The following is a 21516-nucleotide window of genomic DNA, read 5'->3' on the forward strand; positions in this document are numbered from 1 at the left end:
AGAGTAGATTGCAGTAATTTGTCAGTTCAGTAACTCCATTGCTGGAGGGAGGAGCAACTTCAGTCTACTAAATCAACTGGAAAAACACATCCAAACTCAACTATCATGACAGCACTGCTCTACTTATATGTATGTAATTATTCAGTATTTACTATTTACCATTCTAACCCTCTGTTTTAATTTATCTATAGTAAACCCAATGCCCTGGTACAGGTGTTCCCAAACTTTTTTCTGTTCTAACTCCTTGAAGTACACCCTGATATTTTAAGTAATGTTAAATTTTTTACATATAATTTTGCACACTTTTTGCACTTCATTTCAACCATATTATAAAAAATAACTTCATAATAACCATATTATTATGGTTACATTTAAATGAACCTTTAATACATCTATTGTTCTTTTTACAATATTTATACATATTGTTTTATTTACTTCACCATTGGCATTTCTATCCATACAAACATTATCCATCACAGAAGTAAAACATTTTTTTTTTATCTCAGATAATTTTTTCAATGAATGTCATTGCATTTGTTTATGTACATTTGAAATTTTATATAGTCAATAAATACATGTTCAATAAGTAAAAATGACATGTAAAATGAATGTAATGTCATAACTTTGTATGGAAAGTTGCTCGTAATTTACTCTATGACTCACACACACATATGCAGCACGTACAGGGAGAGAGAGAGTGTAAAGCTGGATAGACGTAAAGATAGTTAAAAGGAAAATGTATCTCACTCTCTTTACTCTCTCACGAACCCCCGTTTGGGAAACCCTGTCCTAGTATGACAATCTGTTCTCAGACTGTTCTAAATGTTAAAATAAATGGCACAGATTCATTGCACTTGAGGATTTAGAGAAAAGTATTGATATACATGCGAATTATGTTTATTGCCACAAAAAAAAAATCTTGTGTGTGTGTGTGTGTGTGCGTGTGAGTGTGTGTGTGTGTGGGTGTTTATGTGTGTGTACGTTTCACTTACAGAAAAGCTGTAGCTTCTGATGGTTTCGTAGTCTAGCGGGACAGCCACACGCACACGGATATCAGCTCTGCCCTGTACTGAGGTGGGAGAGATGCTGAAGTGCTCAGAGTTATTCCCTGTCAGTACCACCTGAAACATGCTGTTCACTCCCTGCAGAAACAAAGAGAGGGATTACACCTTGTATGATTTTAACTGTCCGCAACTAAGCAGTAAATATGTTGGCAATACATATGTGAAATTATTTGTCAAGCCAAATAAAGCAAATAAACTGAAAAGGAGAGGCAGAGGGAGGCAGAATTAGTAGGAAAGAAAAACAATCTCTTTAATGTCTCTTAAACAGCAATGAGATTTTGACAATGTTTATACTTAAAGGGATAGATAGTTCACCAACTCATGTATCCCAGATGTGGATGACTTTTGCTTCTAATGAAGACAAGTTAAGTTTTTTTAGAAGACTATTTTAGCTCTATAGGTCCAAGTGAATGGTGCAGATAAAGTTAGCATAAAAGTAATCTGACTCCAGAAATGTAATTCTAAGAAGCAATATAATAGGTGTGGGTGAGAACAATATTTAATTACATTTTTTTACTATAAATTCTCCTACCTGTCCAGTAGGTGGCGATATGCAAAAAAGACTACAAAAGGACTTAAATATTGATCTGTTTCTCACCCACACCTATCATATTGCTTCTGAAGACATGGATTAAACAACTGGAGTTGTATGGATTACTTTTATGCTGCCTTTTTGTGCTTTTTTGGACCTTCAAAGTTCTGAACACCATTCACTGTCATTTTATGGACCTACAGAGCTGAAATATTCTTCTAAAAAACAGTATGAGGGTGAGTAAATGATGTTTCATTTTTTAGTGGACTATCCCTTTCAAAGAAACATAAATGAGAACTCCATGAAGTCTCATGAGGTATGAAAGAACAACCACTGCACATTACAACTCCAAAAAGTTCCTTTACAGTTCTTATAAACAAATGTGGGTGTGAGTTTTGACAGGGATGGCTCAGAATAAAACTTCACACTTCAAATAATAAAATAACAATGTTTAGCAATAATCATAACTGTCAGTTACACAGAGTAAATAAAGAGATGATAGGAAATCCCTCATTAGTGTCATTCTCTCTTCTGTGAGAGAGTACAGCAGAGGCAGGTGAGCAGAAGAGAGGACATATGGCAGGATGTAAACCCCATGATGGCTCATCACTATTTAAGAAAATTCTTCAAACACACACTGTATCACACTCTGAAAGACCCCATGAATTTGCTTGACAAGTGCAGTTATCTTTCCAGTGATTACATATTTCCTATTGAAACTCCTATTGAGTTGACATGGGACATATTAAAAGGCTCCTTCTATACAAGACTGTGTAATTCACATCTATGAGGGAATGAAATACAATCCCATGAAGCATTGTGAATTATGTAATTGAATTAAAAATGATGGAAATCTGTAAAACTATTGATTTAATGTTATTGATACAAACAATATATTTTATTGCAAACTATATATATATATATATATATACACAACTATATAAGTAGTTTGAGAGTGTATGTTGCATCATTAACAGAGCATCATGGAAGTGAATGGTCACTGCAGGGCTCCTTTGCCGCTATTCTCTGATTGGTGGATCTCTATCTTCAGCATTCTGTGTGGTTCTTCACTAGGAATTGTGCTATTGAAAACTTTTTATTATTATAATTATTTCAAGAATTAGAAATAACGCAGACTGATGGTTTCAGCAGAAGCACATACCATCAATCATCAACCTCGGAGCTCATGGTTAGGTCTGTCTTTAAAGGTTTGTAAGTTATCATTATAAATGTATTTATCTATGGAGAAAATAATTGGGATTTTTATTTCCAGTAAAAACTGCACTATACTTAGAGGCATGTAGAATTTATGATTAAGATAGAGGGGCATTCACATATAAGGATTCTAGTATAATAATGAATAGACAATTAAGTGTGGCATATTTTCGCAGTTTTTCTAAAAGGCAAAGACTGTAAACTTTAAAAGCATATATCTGCTTAATTGTGTCTATTTTAAAAGTTGAACTATTTTTAACTTGACACCCCATTTTAAAAAAGCAGCGCTTGTGATGGGATGTTCAAAAACAGCAAGATTCGACACAATTGCTAAAAACATCTGTTTATTGTATGGCTGTAGAAGCGGTGCTTTACATGAGATCATTTCAAACTTTTCTGATAAGGTTTTATTCTTCAAATTGTCTAAAAACTAAAACACAGAACCCTTTTGCACGCTAAAGCAACTAAACTAAAAATATGAAAACGAAATCAATGAATAAATAAAAAGAAAAGAATGTAGATAAACTAGTTTACTTGACATGACATGACTCTACCTGACATTAAATAATTTAGATTTCATGAGGTCTTGGAAGAAAATGCTAATGTGTGAGTTTTTGTGAGTGAGTGAGTGAGAGAGAGAGAGAGAGAGAGAGAGAGAGAGAGAGAGAGAGAGAGAGAGAGAGCAGGCAGTTACAGTGATAGAGCAATTTGCTGACTCCAAACCACAGAGTTGTGTGAGCTGTCACAACAAGTTAAAATGAGAAGAAATATCTAGATTACAGCTCAAACCGATAGCTAGGTAAACATACAGACCCACACACACACACATGGACATAAGCATACACAAACACACTCAAAAAGCAAAATTGTTGAGCATGGTGAGGAGAAACTCTGATTGATTATCGTGGTGTTTACTCGCTGCTTATCTCTACTAAGTCCACACTTATCTGCCTCTACATTCACTCCTTCTTGTCTTCTTCTCGCTTTGTTTTTTAGCATAATCTCTCTCTCTCTATCACAAAAAAAAAGATGGGTTGAGGTTTTGGTCTTATCAGATCGCCACACACACACACACACACACACACACACACACACACACACACACACACAAACAAACATTGACATTATGTGGTTCATGTCTGCATTCTGTTAAAATTGTAACGTTCGACACAGGATGTTGCATCCCATTAACATTTTTTCATCTTTGGTCCCTTAACCAACATTCTCACAACATTCAGTGATACTTCCAAACATTTGAAAAACGTATCCATCCATATCCATGTGTTGCCTTCTCTCATCAGAAATACTGACACCTTGTTCATTTTTCAATACAGTAGTTAATAATAGTGTGGAGAACATGACTTAATTATGTTCAAGAAGATTTTTACTGTATTTTAATTCTTGCTTTAAACATTTTGAATCAAACTAGCTTAAATTTCAGTTTGGTCGAAATGATGGTTCTTCTGATTGAAAAAAAATTAATTCAGCTAATTCAGATCATATATTATATTACATTACATTATATTATATTATATTATATTATATTATTGTGGTGATGGGGGCGTGGTTGAGCGGTGGTTTGTGAATGGAGAGCGAGTTCAGGAGATGAGAGCGATAATGATTTTCTTTCTAACAGCTGTTTCCTATTTTGCAGTGAGATCTCGAGGAGTATAAGAGGGAGCCAGACTCCAGAGGAGAGAGAGCTATGCTTCAAACACCTGAGTGCTCACGGTTAATTGTGTGTGCTGAAAAGCCACGTTGTTTATTGTAAATAAACGTCTTCATTGAGAAAAGAATGCGCCGAGTCTGCTTCCTCCTTCCGACAGATCCAGTGACATGCTATAATTATATTATATTCAAGAAAAAGGCAAAAAATGATAATTTTTTTAGCTATACTACCCAGAACTAATATTTGTATACACACAACAAATGCTATATGCTTAAGCAAGGACGTTGCTAACACAAATACAAACACAAACACACACACACACATCCCCACCGGATTCCATTTGTAGGCAATGCCGTTCGTGATGACTACGTGGGGAAATGATCCGGACAGAGAAAATAGTTTCAGAGTTCAATAAACATTTAACCTGGGGTGTTTGCTTATGGATAATACTTGCAAAATGAACAAGAAAATATAAGAGAGAGAGAGAGAGAGAGAGACTGAATGTGTGAAATAAAGATAATAACTGAATAGTGTCCCTCGCTAAAGAGGGAGCACAAGACCAGAACTCCAGGTTAATCTGTGATGACTTCTTTTATATCTCACTTTTATGAAAATCTCTCTATCACGTTGCTCCTCAGGCAGTGCGTTGTTTCTGAGGAGTTGAAAAGGTGGCCATAGGCATCACATTGGGATGTCTGGTCGAATAAACGGACACTAAACAGATGAAGAGAAAGTAATGGAGATATTGTGCTTCGTATCAGAGTCGAACCCTTGTAGACAAACATAATCAAGAGATTAATATGTTCAAACATTCTTGTCTGAATCATTCTGTTTTATGATCTGCAAAAGATCATAAACACAAAGCTATAGCTGCAAATGTTATCATCAGCAGAAAAACAATATTTTTCTAAAAAGTTTGTTGTACTAATTAGCTAGCTAGCTGCTGGTTAATTGGCGTCTGGATTGATGCAATCATTAATCCTGAGTTAAGCATTCAGATCTGCATTAACCTTAATGCTAATGAAAAAACGCAGAATGCAATTGCTGACATAACACATCATTATCTCTAAACGTATCAACAAAGCACACTGGCTATAATGGACTAAATAAGTGTTTTTCTTGTTTTTGTTTTAAGGTTTAAGAGCAGCTTATCATTTTCAGCAGTTACATAGCGTACTTTAAAACAACCACTTCAATACCAGAACAATACCAGACCTCCTATGACCCAGACCTATACCAGACCCCACAATAACCAGACCTAGACCAATATCATACCACCTAAAACCCATACCAAACCCAGATCCTAAGTTCCTGAGAAATAACAGACCCCCTAAGACTAAGACCAATATCAGACCCCATAAGACCCAGACCAATAGGAGACACCCTAATACCCAGAACAATTGCAGATCCCCAAAGACCCAGACCATTATCGGACCCCTGAAGGCCCCAATTCAGACCTGCTGGACCAAGAACAAGGCTTACCATTATAATTAATTTATTGTAGTATTTATTTCAAATATTCGCTCAAAAAACAGAACCATTTAATGAACTTAAAATTGAGGAAATCTTAAACACAAAATCAAATAAAAAATGTTCAACCAAAACTAATTTGGTTGAATGGATTAAATCAAGTCTTGTACGAAATTCATTTTGTCACATCTAATAGATAAAAATGGTCAAAGTCATCATCTTAATTATATTCAGGTAACTTAATTTTTACATGTGACAGGGCGGAGGGCGGGGCCGGGTCGTGATTATACATACCCGGTCCCTTATCATGCTAATTAAGCCTCCGAGAGGGATAAAGGCCGATTGCAGATGGTGGTGCGACGAGAGAGAGATCGTTTACGAACATGTCCGTCGTGTGTGTGTTTGTCTTTTGTTTAAGTTAATCATTAAAATATTGTTTATATCGCCAGGCCGGTTCTCACCTCCTCCTTTCCATTGATTGCTTTACAACCGTTTATGTCATTTGATTTGCTCACGTCTCATCAGTGATGATAAGAATATAATCCTTATTCAATACAAATTTAACCGTGTATTAAACTGCCTTTCTTGTAATCGTTACCGGTCAAATGGCAAGTTGATTCCTCAAACTCCGGTTTGTTTTTTCCTCGATATAACACATCTACAAGAGCAGAATTATTGGATGAATGAACAAAGGCAGAGCTATATGGCTTTATAATAGATTTGTGAGTGCACATGACTGGTTTGAGCGTACAGGCACTCTCTGAGAGCAGGGAGATTTCATAGAGCAGCGTATAGTAAATCCACGTGCGAGCAGAGAGATTCGTGCTCACGCAACTGGTACAGATGCGCTCTCCATGATATGCATCCATTCATGTCATTTAACGGAATTATAAAGCGACTGTCTATTAAGCTGGACTATGATCTATGAAGCCATTTATCTTCAAAATACATTTGTATTGTATTTATTTATTTATCTTTTGATTTAACTTGGTGAATTTATCATAATTCTCCACGCTTACACTGACATGCCCTGGAGCCCCCCTGGGAAGGCGTGCCTCCCTAGATCGATGGCGGAATTACAACGGCGGTTAAAATAACCCCTTGTTTTTGTTTGGAGCACTTAGAGAGCCATTGTGGCTGATGGGGGCTATTTAAAGAGCCATCCAATATGTACGGATGTCAGCGCTCACTGGCCATAAGTGCAATTGCCCGTCCATTTGCCTGAACCTCTACCGAGAAGATAAAAGCTGCCTGTCACACAAACATCAGCAGGAAAGTTTGAAGATGAACCATGCAGAGAAAGTTTATAAAACACATAGTATGGAATCCTACTATAAGTTCCTCAGGTATTTGAGTGTGTGTATTGGCAGCCCTGCTGAAAAAGAAACAGCGTAGTATGGCCTAAGCCCAAGTTGGTCAGGGGAGTCAGCAGGTGTGTGTGTGTGTGTCTACACATCATAAGTCCCATAATTAATGTTGCTTGATGGACTGAAGCTATAATCTGTCAAGAAAGGAGTGAGAACCGCTTAAATCCTTTCCTAAACCCTTATATTTCAAGCCAAAATAAACACACAACTTGAGCCCCAGAAGCCTCTTTAAACAGATGCACACAGAGGTTGAAGTGGTTATTTTACTCTGGATGACTCTTGTAGATCTTTCATTAGTATCAGAGTCAAGACCCGCTGTGATCAAGAGTCAGCTGTGTGTTTGTTTGCAAAGACTTGTCTTGAAAGAGCTGTAATATGTAACTGATGTTTTACTTCCTCTGCAAGAGGAAATGCCCTCACTTTAGAAAACAACAAATTCCTTTTTTGTCTCTTTTATTTATCAGAACAGTGGATGGAGGACAGGAAATTATGGGAGTAATGGATTTGGAAATGCTGCAAGTCGGATTTGATCTAGCTCCAAACACTCTTTCTCTAAATGGGAATTCGTAGGAGTCAGGAGTTAGCAGGGATAATATTCAGTTTTTCATAAAAATCAATGTTCTTGGGTTCTCAAAGGGTGTAGAGTAAAGACACTTACTTTTGGAGTAAGAGGGTAATAATTGGAGACTTATATAATTTTGATTTGGCAATCAAAAGTAACAGGACGGTAAAATAGGCACCGACTGGTGGAGATAATTCTTCCCTGTCTAATTACTTCTCTCTGGCTACGTTCGAAATAGCATACTAACATATTACTTCTTTTACTTCTACCATTTATAGTATGCACAGTATGCAGATCTTCAGTATGAATTGAAAACCTGGATGGCCTACTATACTCAGGGTTGGGAAGGTTACTTTTGAAATGTATTCCACTACAGATTACAGAATACAAGCTGTAAAATTTAATTTGTAACGTATTTCCTTAGAATACTCAAGGTCAGTAACATATTCTAAATACTTTGGATTACTTCTTCAGCACTGGTAGATTCTTTCACTTGTTTTGACTATAGAAACTCTGTCAGACAAAATACACATGTTAAAAATACATTCTCTGAAAAACCTAAATATCTTATGCAGTGTTGTTTCTAAAACAAGATCAATCAAATTCATCTTGTTTTAAGGATTTTTAGATATTTGTATAGGAAAACAATACAAAAATTATTATCAAGAATATGATTTTTTCCATAATATCAAAGGTCTTACTAGAAAAAAGAAATTTTCTTGATAAAATAATATGACCGTTTCTGGTAACATGTGCATGTAAAATGGCTAAAAATAGCATTTTAGCTTAGCGTAAAGCTGACAATTTAACAAGATTTATTTCTATTTCTTGTTCTCCAAACTTCAGTCTAACTTCTCTGTCTGCTCGTATGAATGTAACACATCATAAGAAAGTGTTTCACCGCTGTTCAAATGCACTTTGGATCACATCATTTATATGTATAAATGTTTTCCATCTGAAAGGACTAAATAAAATGCAAAGTAATCTCTTCAGTAATCAAAATACTTTTGAATGTAATTGTATTCTAATTACCAATGATTTAAATTGTAATTGTAGTGGAATACAGTTACTTATATTTTGTATTTTAAAAACATATTCCCATTACTTGTATTTCATTACTCCCCAACCCTGACTATACTTGACTACTATAAGTGTGCGTTATACAACAGAGACACTGGAATATTGTCTCCCACAAAGCAATTCTAGTATCCCACCTTCAATTTATAGTGTGACGAATGTCCTTGAAGCAGTTAAAGCCACGATTTTGGACATTTACATTACATTTACATTTATTCATTTGGCAGACGCTTTTATCCAAAGCGACTTACAAAAGAGGAAAAACATCAGCGAATCATCTTAGGGAGACAGTGGTACAAAAAGTGCCATATTACAAAGTTTCACTATCATCAGAATAGTATACAAAACAGATTTTTATTTTTTTTATTTTTTTGTGACCGGTTAAGTGCTTTTGGAAAAGATGTGTTTTTAGCTGTTTTTTGAAGATAGAGTGTGAGTTAGCTTGCCGGATTGAGTTGGGAAGGTCATTCCACCACCGTGGTATGATGAAACTGAAAGTCCAGGAAAGTGTTTTGATGCCTCTTTGTTTGGTACGACAAGGTGACGTTCCTTAGCCGACCGCAGGCTTCTGGTGGGAACGTAGCTCTGCATAAATGTTTTTAGGTATGCTGGAGCAGACCCAGTGACTGTTTTGTATGCCAGCATCAGAGCCTTGAATTTAATACGTGCATGAACCGGCAGCCAGTGGAAAGAGACAAAAAGTGGTGTAACATGTGCTCTCTTAGGACATCTCTATTTTGACTCATTTGATCAAATAGCCAAACATTAAGGCATCTTTACACAAAATTGAATTCAAATGCAAAATAAAACATATCCAACTCCATGAAAATAACTAGATGCCATTCACATGCAACATAATGAGGTCATGTGACAACAATGTAACATGCTACTTTTTAAATATATATCATGCAAATGCATAATTTCATTTACTATTTAATCAAAAATAATATGTACTACACAATGTATACTGCCGTGCACACTATTCAGTAAGATGTATGTTAAGTATTCCATTCCAAACATGGCCTCTCTTTCTCTCTCCACTTATCTGTCACTCTTTCTATTTATCTGTACAGAAGGAATCAATCTAAGCAGCCTTGTGCAGCACTTATCTGTTTGTGCTCTGATTGATTCTGCTTGTAAGTAATAATTTAACGCTGTATCTCACCTATTTAAAAGCAAACTAAAAAAAAAAAAAAAAGGATTGGGAGTCCTGATGTGTGTAAGCTGGCATGTTAAAGACTGTAAATATATATCAGAGTTGGGCCATGCAATGCAGTATTTCACTATGGGTAAGGAGTGTTCTTAGGTAATGACTTGAAGTGAACAGCCTAAAACAGGGGTCGGCAACTTTTTTTTTTTTTTTTATAATAAAATTTTTTTTTTTCATGTTAATCACTGTGCCAATGAACATAATTAATAGTTACATTAATTAATATTGATATTAATTAATGTAAATGTGAATTATTGGCATAAACAATTCTTTCTCCAAGCAATACAGTTTATAAGCCTAACTGTAAACTGTTTACGGTTGCCAAGTAAAATCTTAACTTAGTTAACATAGTAAACTGACATAGTTTAATTTAATATATGCATGGTTACAGGTGTGCAATTATCTGCATTTTACAACAAATTTGAATTTAGAGTCTATCTTTTAAAAAGATGAATAAATAGCAAACAAGGCTGTTTCTGCATGTATCTCTTGCTCTCTGAATGTATTACATTAAAACAATTACACTATTTACACAAATATGGTTTCAAAATGTTTCAAATGATGCTCATGAAAGCAATAAATGTCATCAGTATTTTATCTCTTAAATGTGGACCTTGACAAGCATTCCCTACAAACCTCTGATCCCAACAAAATCTAACATTTATATACTGTAACTCTGCTCTGGATAGCAGCCCAGGAAATAATTTGTGTCTCTTACAAGATAGATCAGCTTAAAAATACATACCTGTCCACAAACCATTAACAGCTAAACTCTTGCTAGAAATATAGTCTCTTTTGATACTCTCTTTGCGCAACATATACAGTATCTCAATAATTAGGTAGCTGAGAATTCTCAACACTTGCTATGATAAGCCTAAAATGCTAAAGATATTATACTGAGATACAAAATGTAAAAGCTATTGATCTTAAATGATTATGCTTAATAAATGTTTTGAGGTCAAGGTAGAGAGAGGCTTTTTTGAATATGATGATTTTTGGATAGCTACAGTCTCAGAGTATTGCTGTTCATGTATACATGCTTATTTTAAATTCTATGCACATAGTTTAAGAATTAAATTACAATTTAACAATATTTTTCTTTATATACATATTTTTACAAAAATTACGACATGAAAAATGACATGGAATTTTTGTGTGATGCAAATGACTTGTTGATTCACAGTTTTGAATTACATTATCGAAACACAGTGTAAACTTATTAACGCACATGAATCAAACTCTTAAGGATCGCAAAACAAATATAATGGCACAGAACATTTTAGGAAACTTAAATGATGGCTAGGTTAAAAAGTGCATTACACTCATCACAATATTGACTATGTTGCTAAAATGTATCGGCAGCAAAATCATTGTGAATATATAGTGAATATTCGATATGTTGCTCAGCTGTAATGGTACACTATACTGTAGGTGAAAGCACTAAGAAAGTGCTGACTCTGAAATGCCCATCTCTGCCAGCTTGGAGATGAAAAGTGTCTGGTTGAATGTGTCAAAATCTGCTTTTAGATGCAAAAGAATTAGCATTGGTGGAAAAAATACTCAATTTCCATACTTCAATAAAAGTACAGATACCACACAAATGTATTCCTTAATAATAGTAAAAGTCATCCGTTAAAAACAACTTAAGTAAAAAGTACCTGGTTTAAAAAATGTTAAGTAACTAAATTAAAAGTATCTAAAGTAACTACATTTAAAGTATCTAAATGTAAAAGTACATACTGCAAATTCAAATCTAAAAATATGACCCAGTCATGTTGTTATTTTTAAAGCCTAATAATTGAGTCTCTTACAGGTAATATTGAATACAATAAGTGACAGTTCAGTGTAAGTAAATCTTAGTTGCTGGTGGGTAAGGACCAGGCATTTTATTTCAAAAATGGTAGTTTATAGCTTATAGACCATGTAAACGAACATGAACAGCATATAATTATTTCAATTAATAATATAAATCATTGTATAATGTATACGTTTAAAATATTTACTTAATGTGTCCCTGAACAATTTTGAGTTGAAGCTACCCTTTTAAGAAATTGTTACTACACTTCAAGCTATTAACAATAGGGCCTAATTACACTGACGTATTATCTTTATAAAAAATAATAATAAAAAAAAAAAATATATATATATATATATATATATCAGTATTAGACAGCATTTTAAGATATAATGTAAACAGACCCATATAAATAAATGAGTCGAAAACAGTGGTGAACAGCATAAATGAACAAATAATTTTTCAGCAACAAATAAGAAGCAAGTAGATGTCAAAATTGGTGTGAAACTCAAATGAATCGTCCTTTAATACGGGTTTCACTAAAAAACAATTCACTAAATTGATTCAAACTTTCCAATGCTTTATATGAGAGGGAGAGAGAGCGGTTTTGGTGAGCTTCATACACATGAAATGTCTAAACGAACCATCCATCCATCCATCTTCAACCGCTTATCCGAAGTCGGGTCGCGGGGGCTGCTGCTCCAGCAGGGGGCCCCAAACTTCCCTATCCCGAGCCGCTGCTCCTTTCGACGCAAAGGAGCAGAGGCTCTACTCGGAGCTCCTCACGGATGACTGAGCTCCTCACCCTATCTCTAAGGGAGAAGCCCACCACCCTTCTGAGGAAGCCCATTTCGGCCGCTTGTACTCGCGACCAAGTCCAAACGAACCGACTCACTAAAATGAATCAGACTTTCTAAAGATTCATATAAGAGAGTGGTTTAGCAGAGCATGTTTGATCAGTCTCCTTGAATAGTGTGCACATAATCAACAAATGTTCATTTGGGTAAACGTGTCAGGTAAATTGGTAAGTAGAATTTTATTTTTCCAGGACAGATGTTCAAAAACCGTGATGATCCCGGGAAATCATGGAAGGGTGCAACTCAACTTGAGCACTCTTAACAGCAGATGCAAACATGCAGTAAACACACATCATGTCAGAGTTTGAAAGCAGCACCTACTGTCATTATTCCACAGCAACTTAGAATAGTCCTCCATTCTATTCATCGTATTCTATGGCTTATATACAGTGGTGAATACATTTAGACTATAAGGTTTGTACACAGTTAGGGTAAATTGAATCTTATCTGTGCGTTTGGAAGCACGTATAGGCTTATTTAAGTTTAGACATTTGCTAAAGTCCTTCATAAGTGTGCACCAAGCTACTCAGACACAGACTCCATGAGTGCATTCGCTGAATGTCGGTGCTCACGCTGACTGCTGCCAATCAAACTCACTGTATTCTGTGTATTGGCTGCTCTCTGCTCTCTTTTTGCAAATAATGAAACAAACTTTTTTAATCCAGGTAACGACTAACGAGAGGCTCCGTATCAGAGTAAAAAGTATTTATTTGGCAAATTTAAATTTGATTTAAATTTATATATTAATTTATAAATTAAATTTAAATTTACATTCTCAAGAAAGTACAAATTCTGAAAAAAGCTACTTAAGTTCAGTAACGAAGTATTTGTACATCGTTACTTTACACCACTGGTGACAAGGTTTGAAGCTTGACAGACAGGGTCGAGCAAGATGTTGTAGGTGAGAAAGGTTGACATCTGACCGATCTAAAATTCCAGAGTTATGAAGGGTAGCAGGGTGTTCGTGAAGACCATAAAGAAATTTTTGCAAACAGTTTTTTTCACTCAGAGGACTTTCAGGAAAAATGAAGGCAATATAGACAAACATGTCTAAATGTGTCAAAAATAAAATAATGTGAGAAACATAACTGTTTGTTTGTGCGTCTCACCTCATCTTTGTCTTCGACCTGTATGAAGAGAGGCAGAGCGAAGCCGACCTGGGCAAGCTCTGTGATCAGCACACGATATTCAGAGCTGTTGAATCTGGGCGGATTATCATTTTTATCGATCAGCAGGATGGTGAAGGTGGTCATGACCGTGGCCGCTGAGGGAGTGCGATCATCATTCAGCTCTGTGGCCTATAGAGAAACAGTAAGAGAGGCAAGGGGAGTATTTATGATGCAATCTCAGAAAATATTAAACCAAATGTCAACGTTATAAAAGAACTGATATACAGTACTGTGCAAAAGTTTTAAGCACTTGTGAAATAATGTTGCATAGTGAGAATGTCTTCAAAAATAATGCCATAAATAGTTTTCATTAATCAATAAACAACATAAAATTCCAGTAAACATAAACAAAGCTAAAACAATATTTGGTGTGATCACATTTGCTTTCAAAACAGCACCAATTCTTCTAATTACACCTGGACAGTTTTTCTTGGTTGTTGGCAGATAGGATGTTCCAAGCTTCTTGTAGAATTTGCCACAGTTCTTCTACCTATTTAGGATGTCTCAATTACATCTGTCTCTTCATGTAATCTCAGACTGACCTGATGTTCAGTGGAGGGCTTTGTGGGGGCAATGCCATCTGTTGCAGGGCTCCCTGTTCTCCTATTCTATTCTATTTGCAAAAGTAATGTTTGGGAGTCTAAAATGTATATTCCCTACTGAAACACTAAAGCTGAAAATATAACGTAAGACAAAATATATTTGTGAAACATCTTAAATTCCTAAAACTTTTGCATAGTACTGTAGACCCCTAAAAAGTCTTTGCAGATTACAAAAATAATGAATTGCAAACAAATGATACTAAGCCATTTTCAGAGCTAACTTTTGCAATTACTTTCAACTGATATCAAGGTAATTGGATGTATAAAGTCAGTTCCTCTCAAGTACACACAGGTGTCCTAGCAGAGGAACCTCAGGTGTAGTTCATCACTTTAAGAACATGTTCTACTAACATTGGACAACCAGAAAATGTCCAAATACTTTGTCTTAATTTCAAACAGTATATCTATAGTACCTAACAAACTTCTTTTTCTGAGATATTTTGCAAAAAAAAAATTTACTTATGCTAACTTTCTTAAAAATGTATGCAGCTTGGTTTGATATTTTGATGTCTATCAAGTGTAACTTAAGTGTCCATACGTTTTGGAGGCCACTGAATATCACATTTTGTGAAATATACAGTTGGAGCTTCTGTGCTGGGGAAGATATTCAGTAAATAACTGGTGATTAAAAATATGGTGTTTGTTTGTTTTTTTACATTTCACTCACTACAAATTGTTAGTATATTTACATTTATGCATTTGGCAGATGCTTTTATCCAAAGCGACTTACAGTGCACTTATTACAGGGACAATACCCCCCGGAGCAACCTGGAGTTAAGTGCCTTGCTCAAGGACACAATTGTGGGGGCTGTGGGGATTGAACCAGCAATCTTCTGATTACCAGTTATGTGCTTTAGTCCACTACACCACCACCACTCCAGTATATGGTAATTATGTCTTCCACAGACATATAACAGCATACAGGTATGGCACAACATTAGTGTGAGTAAATAAGCACAGATTTTTCATTTAGGATTGAACAACATATAAAAAGAGAAAGAAAAAGCATATGAAAGAAGAAGAGAGAGACAGTAGGAGAAAGGAAATGAGAGAGAGAGAGAGAGAGAGAGAGAGAGAGAGAGAGAGACACATGTGATAAAAGAAGAAAAGTGGCAGTAAGCAGTGTTAACATTTAGTCTTCAATCTCTTCCATTTGTTCAGCGCGGCCTCTTTATTAAATCAAAGGGGAGGATTCTGAGAGAAATCCCAGGGTTCTGCGGTAAGTGGGGGCACATGGAGGCCAGCGGAGGAAGACAGGCACAGGCAATACGATTTAGGATAAACAAGTCTTATCGACAGCAAACAATTGCTCACATTCACTTTCTTCTTTTTTCTCTCTCTCTTTCATTCTCTCTCCTACCCTTTTTGTTCTACGGCCTTAGAATCAGACAGAAATACAAGTGAGTAATGGTGTTTTGAGATGGAGGGATGCAAGGTGAATTGAGGAAGGAGTTTGGGGCGATGCTGCAGGTCCAGGTTAGTCATGGAATTGTGCAGTTTAACACCCCCTTTCCCATCTCTTATCTATCCGTAGATCTAATGAATGTACTGACCTCCAGCCTGATGTACTTTAGCCTATCCAAGCTCTGTGATGCTGAGAAATTAGTTTTATTACTTTTCACTCAAAATCAATAATGCCACCGATGAGCGAGAGAGAGCGACAGAGACAGAGAGAGTAATAAGGTAAAAGGGTAAAAAGAAAAACGTAAAGGAGCAGAGACTTGGAATAGTGGAGAGTGAAATAGATAGTAAAAATCTATAAGTTATGAATATTTTGGGAGATTTTTCATGCTTTCGCTTTTTTTTTTTGAGTAGCACTTTTTGTGGTGATCATTGATTTAAATTTAGAGAACTACAGCTGCGGTTTATAACTGCAAATAGTACAGAGGAATCCAAAACACATTTATGAAAGTGTCAGGATGGGAATGTATATAATGTTACGCAAACAGTGAAAGAGGGACCAATAATCAGGGAATATCTACAGTAAATGTAACTTCTGTATTGTAGTATCGTGAGAAGACGCCTATGCAAACAGTGCCAAGACACAAAAAATATGGTGTTGCAAAATTCCTGATTTTTGCATACTTGTGAGCGCACATCAGGTATATATAGCGCAACAGTCTGGTTTCTTATGCAAAAACCACATAAATTTTTTCCATAGGTGAATTGATTTTTAACTTTTAAAACTTTTAAGACAGACCTACCATGAGCTCCAAGGTTGTTAGTCTATGGTATATGCTTCCGTCGAAGTCATCAGTCAATGTTATTTCAATGTATTATTTTGTTTTAGAAATTATGTTTAATAGCGGAATTCCTGGTGAAGAACTACACTACCCATGATCCTATAGAGAAACGCTCCACCAACCGAGCTGGTGTCCCAACACTTTTAAACTACTGAATACATCTGTATATTCTGCAGTAAAATCTTAAATATTGTTTATATACTTATATTGAACAACATTAAATCAATAATTTGAAAAATTTCAAATATGTCATCCGCTGTCTTTTTGTCTGATTTTCCAATACTTTTTGCTTCAAATCATTGTGTGTAATGTTGTGATTTACCTGAGAGCTGGTTGGTTTGATGTATGTCTTAGAACTGTTTTATGAAGGATTTTATAAAAAGTCTATGGATAAAATAATGGGGAAAATACTGTACTTCCCAGACCGGACCTGGACGGTCACTGTTGCACTCTATTTATTCTCACTATTAATTATTGCTAGTTGCTACATTATATTGCTTGTAAACCGTGAACACTATCCAGTAAGGCTAATTAACTAGATTACTTGGCAGAAAAATCACTTTACTCTGATTATTATTATTGTCAATGCAAACTTTGCGTAAATGAAAGTTCAAACGTTTTAGAAAGTTTTGAAGTTTGATGATTATAATGGATTAATTATATCAAAGACAGACAACAAGCAGGATGGATGGATGGAGAGAGAGCGGATATGTGGTCTTTATTTAAATAATTTCAAAGGAATTAAGTTAAGTTATTATATTATTAAAAGTTCTCTAAATCAAAGTCTGCCTGCCCTTCTTTCTCTTTTTTCGGGGGCCTAAATGCCTCTGCTAAACTGAGCTCTCATAGATGGAAAGACAGGAACAAAGCGTTTCCATCGCTCAGGTCTAGAGGGACATTACAACACACACTCCTCCAGCATTTGGCCCTGGAACTGTCAGCGGGGCGCTGAGATAACGATGACATGACACACACACATATACACACACATTTTCTCTCACATGGTCAGTCTCCCTCACAGGCTGAGAGAGGTGTAATAGATTTGTGACATTACAAAAAAGTTAATTCGTCCATACAGCACAAAAAACCCTCGAAATAAACAAATGCTACACACAAGACTGCATCTCATTCTATAAAATTCTAACACTTTATAATAACTTTAATTAACATTATTACATTTTATATTATATATATATATATATAATGGATAGTTCTGTTCTTGGATGCTGATTTGTCAATGTTATCATGGATGGAATGCTGCATTGACCAATCAGCATCCAGGAACATCAACGTTGGGCCATTTCATGTCCCAAGTGATTTTAACTTTTGTCTTTTTGTTATATGAAGGTCTTATTAAAACTGACAAACTTGATTTTGAAAACGTTTAACCAGGACTTCATCATATATTTTTGCCTTTTATGTAAAGATTTTCCTATTTTATCCTTGTCCCAGACTTTCAATGTTAAATCCATTGTAAAAATAAAAATGATTGCATGTTTACAACTTTGATAATCCTAACAAAGAGATTCTATAAATGTTTCCCCACAGTTGTGATGTCATTTCCAGCACAACAATTTTGTCCCCAACAATTAAAAAAAAAAAGTTAGTGTACTTGTTTACCCAGTAAACAAAAGTGTTGTTGAAGAGCATACATGCAATAAAATATGAAACTAGTAATGTCTGAAGAAAATTCAAGCTAAATATCATTATCATTCCAATATCATTCCAATCAAGCTGTCATTTTAATATAATTGAATTAGGAATATTTAGGATACACAAAATGTTAGCTATCAAATTAACCTTAGTTAAGAGTTTTAACTTAGGTAAAGTTACATTTACCTAAGTTAAGAGCATGAAAAATGTTTTAAAGGGACTTTACTTTCTAGAAATCCACAGTGCTAAAGTGCCCAAGGTTGAAGAAACACCCATACTCTATATGCCCAGTTTGCAGTGTGCATGTGTTAAGGTTTTGTAATGAGAGTTTAAGATTGTATTTAAAGCTTCTGTGTCAGTAAGACCTCTTCATACGCTGATTCTAATATGCTCAATATGGGTAAATAGCTTGATACATTACAGCCACAGTCTGCAAACATTTACTGTAGAATCAATATCGAATTTGGCAGAGTTCCCAGTGAGAACAGTACTGGGGACAGGAGGCTAACCAGAACTCCAGCAGAGGACAATTCCTGTACATCCGAGAGATATTCTCTCAGTAACAAGCTAGATTTTAGTAACGCATATGGTTAGGTGTTAAAAGCCTTATAATAAAATGAATCATAATCTGAGTTTAGAATTGCTTGACCAGATCCTTCAACAACTTAGTATGGCTTCATATGAGCACCATCTAGATTTCAGTCGCACCTTCACTGTGATGGTGAATCCAGATGAGTAAAGCGGGTTTTCACGGTCCAGCTGTCCGTTTACTGTCAGCGATCCGCTGATGTAGTCCAGAGCAAACATGCTGTTGGTGTTACCTAATTAAAAGAATAAATGAAATGTAAAGTCAAAACAGGGACAAAGCAGAATTTATTTCAAACATTTAAAGGTACCATTTGGGTAAAAACATGCTTTTATTTGCATTGAATACTGCCATATTTAACACAAATGTTTGTGCTCTGATTGCACTTTGACTAAATAGTCAAAAGCTAAATAGCTTTTCATATTTTAATTATTGGTTGGTCATAATTGTAGAGTAGTTAAAGATCTGAGCCCAAACACAAAGGTTGTAGGTTAAACCCTCAGAGACAATCTGTAAAGTGAGTTCCCTTATTACAATTCTGCCCTTGAGTAAGGCATCTAACCTCAGCTCCAGAAGGGGCTGTGACTCTCATCTACTATGATTTGTGGGTTTAAAGGAATTGATCTTTTCATTCCTCTCCTGGAAATTAGAACTGCATGATATGATGATATACAGTATAGATAGTGTGCAATGGTAGAAATGTTTAAAATAGTTGAGATTTTGCTATATGCCAGAAGATTTATTTGGATGATTGTTTGGAAACACTTTTGCAATTACATTTTGTGAAACAGAAGTTACACTTCACCTTAAACTTATCATTAACTCATCATTTACCCTCATGTTGTTCCAATCTCATTTGACCCATTTATTCTATGGGACACAAAAGATGTCAAAAGCCTCAGTCATTATTGCTTTCATTGGGATCATAAAGAGCCTCCTAATCATTTTAGGATTTTTGTACACTTTAACAATGTTTAGGTCAACACATATCCTCCTCTATGAATGTTATGCTTATATTATTTTATTTGTTTCCCTGTCTCAACCTCTGGAAACCTATCCTGAGGTCACCAGAACCAGCTGGATCAGCTCCATTCCTGCTTCATGTTGGACTCCACTGCTATGTGACGCTGTGTGATGATGACTAAATGCACATCACTTGAGGATGTACTGATGCCAACTCCAACCATAAGACATGGGATAATTCATATGCCATTGTCTGAACCTTGGGCTTAGGATGGACTACACCGAACCTCACCGAAATTACCGGTCAGGTTGATCTGCGATGCACCTCACTGATCTCTGCCTGCATCACCTCGGTCTAATGATGGACTACACTCTTGAAATGGAATACATAGACTACAAAACCGCTTCAACAGCCAATTAACAAGGACAACTGCATCTATGTGAACTACTGCAGTTAATACAGGATGGACTTCAAAGACATTAGTCATTAATCTTACAGTTCATACATAATCTTTGTTTAAACACTGACCTTTAACACTTACTTAGTTTAATCATTTTAACCATGACTTGCACTATACATAAGTAATATTGACATTATATTCATGATGTTAGCCAGAGGGGAACTGGCCCTCACAGTGAGTCTGGTTTCTCCCAACGTTATTTTTCTCCCATTAACCAACATCTTATGGAGTTTTGTGTTCCTTACCACAGGCGCCTTCAGCTTGCTCACTGGGGTTATAAATACAATTATTATTTAATTACTTATTTTTAAACACAATTCACAATCGTATTTTATCTAATTACACAATGATGACTCATAGACATTATAGACGTTACAGTTGTATCTTCTGTAAAGCTGTTTTGAAACGATGTGTGTTGTGAAAGGTGCTATACAAATAAAAATGATTTGACTTGACTCTAAACAGCAGACTTGGATGAAGTAAGAAAAAAATAACGCTTCCTCTTATGTAATGCATTTCAGACAGAAAGCGTTTTCTTTGGAAGTGAACCTGTCCCTGGTCTGGGATAGGACAGAATAATATCTTCAGACTTTGGGAAGAGCTGTCCTGTTACTCCTGAGTTATCATGCTGGTTGTGGGTTCAGTACTTAGAAGCAGTGGCCCAAACTTTAGGCCTACAATAGAATGTTAAACTGTGTTTTTTTTTACATTTTGATACTCCCTCTATAAACTGTTCATCTCATTATCACCTCACTTTGCTTAATTATATGTTACGTCAGTAATTAATATATTTTCATTTCATATCTTTTGTTCTCTGTCCATCTTGCACAGCTGCAGTGTTTATTCACTGCACAATTATTTAGTCCAGCAGATGCAGAGGGCACATATAGAGCAATACAAATCCTGTTTGTTACAGCCTTCCTGTGGTTTCTGAGACCTCACAACCCATAAAATCATGTACTACTAAAGATCATCAGCCCCCACATTACTCCATTCATCCATCACTCCATCGCTCTGTTCT

At 35.6% G+C, this 21516-nt stretch overlaps 1 protein-coding gene across 1 annotated transcript in view; it reads right to left on the reverse strand.

The window, feature by feature from the left end:
• LOC127660306 (cadherin-23-like) overlaps positions 1–21516 on the reverse strand; it is a 227864-nt gene that overhangs the window by 67127 nt on the left and 139221 nt on the right. Inside the window, exons 9-11 of the mRNA XM_052150444.1 lie at positions 19194–19306; positions 13928–14116; positions 993–1142 (exon numbers count right to left, since the gene is read on the reverse strand). Coding sequence (XP_052006404.1) covers positions 993–1142; positions 13928–14116; positions 19194–19306 — 452 coding nt within the window. The remainder of the gene's footprint in view (positions 1–992; positions 1143–13927; positions 14117–19193; positions 19307–21516) is intronic.

This window comes from Xyrauchen texanus, chromosome 20 (genome assembly GCF_025860055.1).
Source record: "Xyrauchen texanus isolate HMW12.3.18 chromosome 20, RBS_HiC_50CHRs, whole genome shotgun sequence".
Taxonomy (NCBI): domain Eukaryota; kingdom Metazoa; phylum Chordata; class Actinopteri; order Cypriniformes; family Catostomidae; genus Xyrauchen; species Xyrauchen texanus.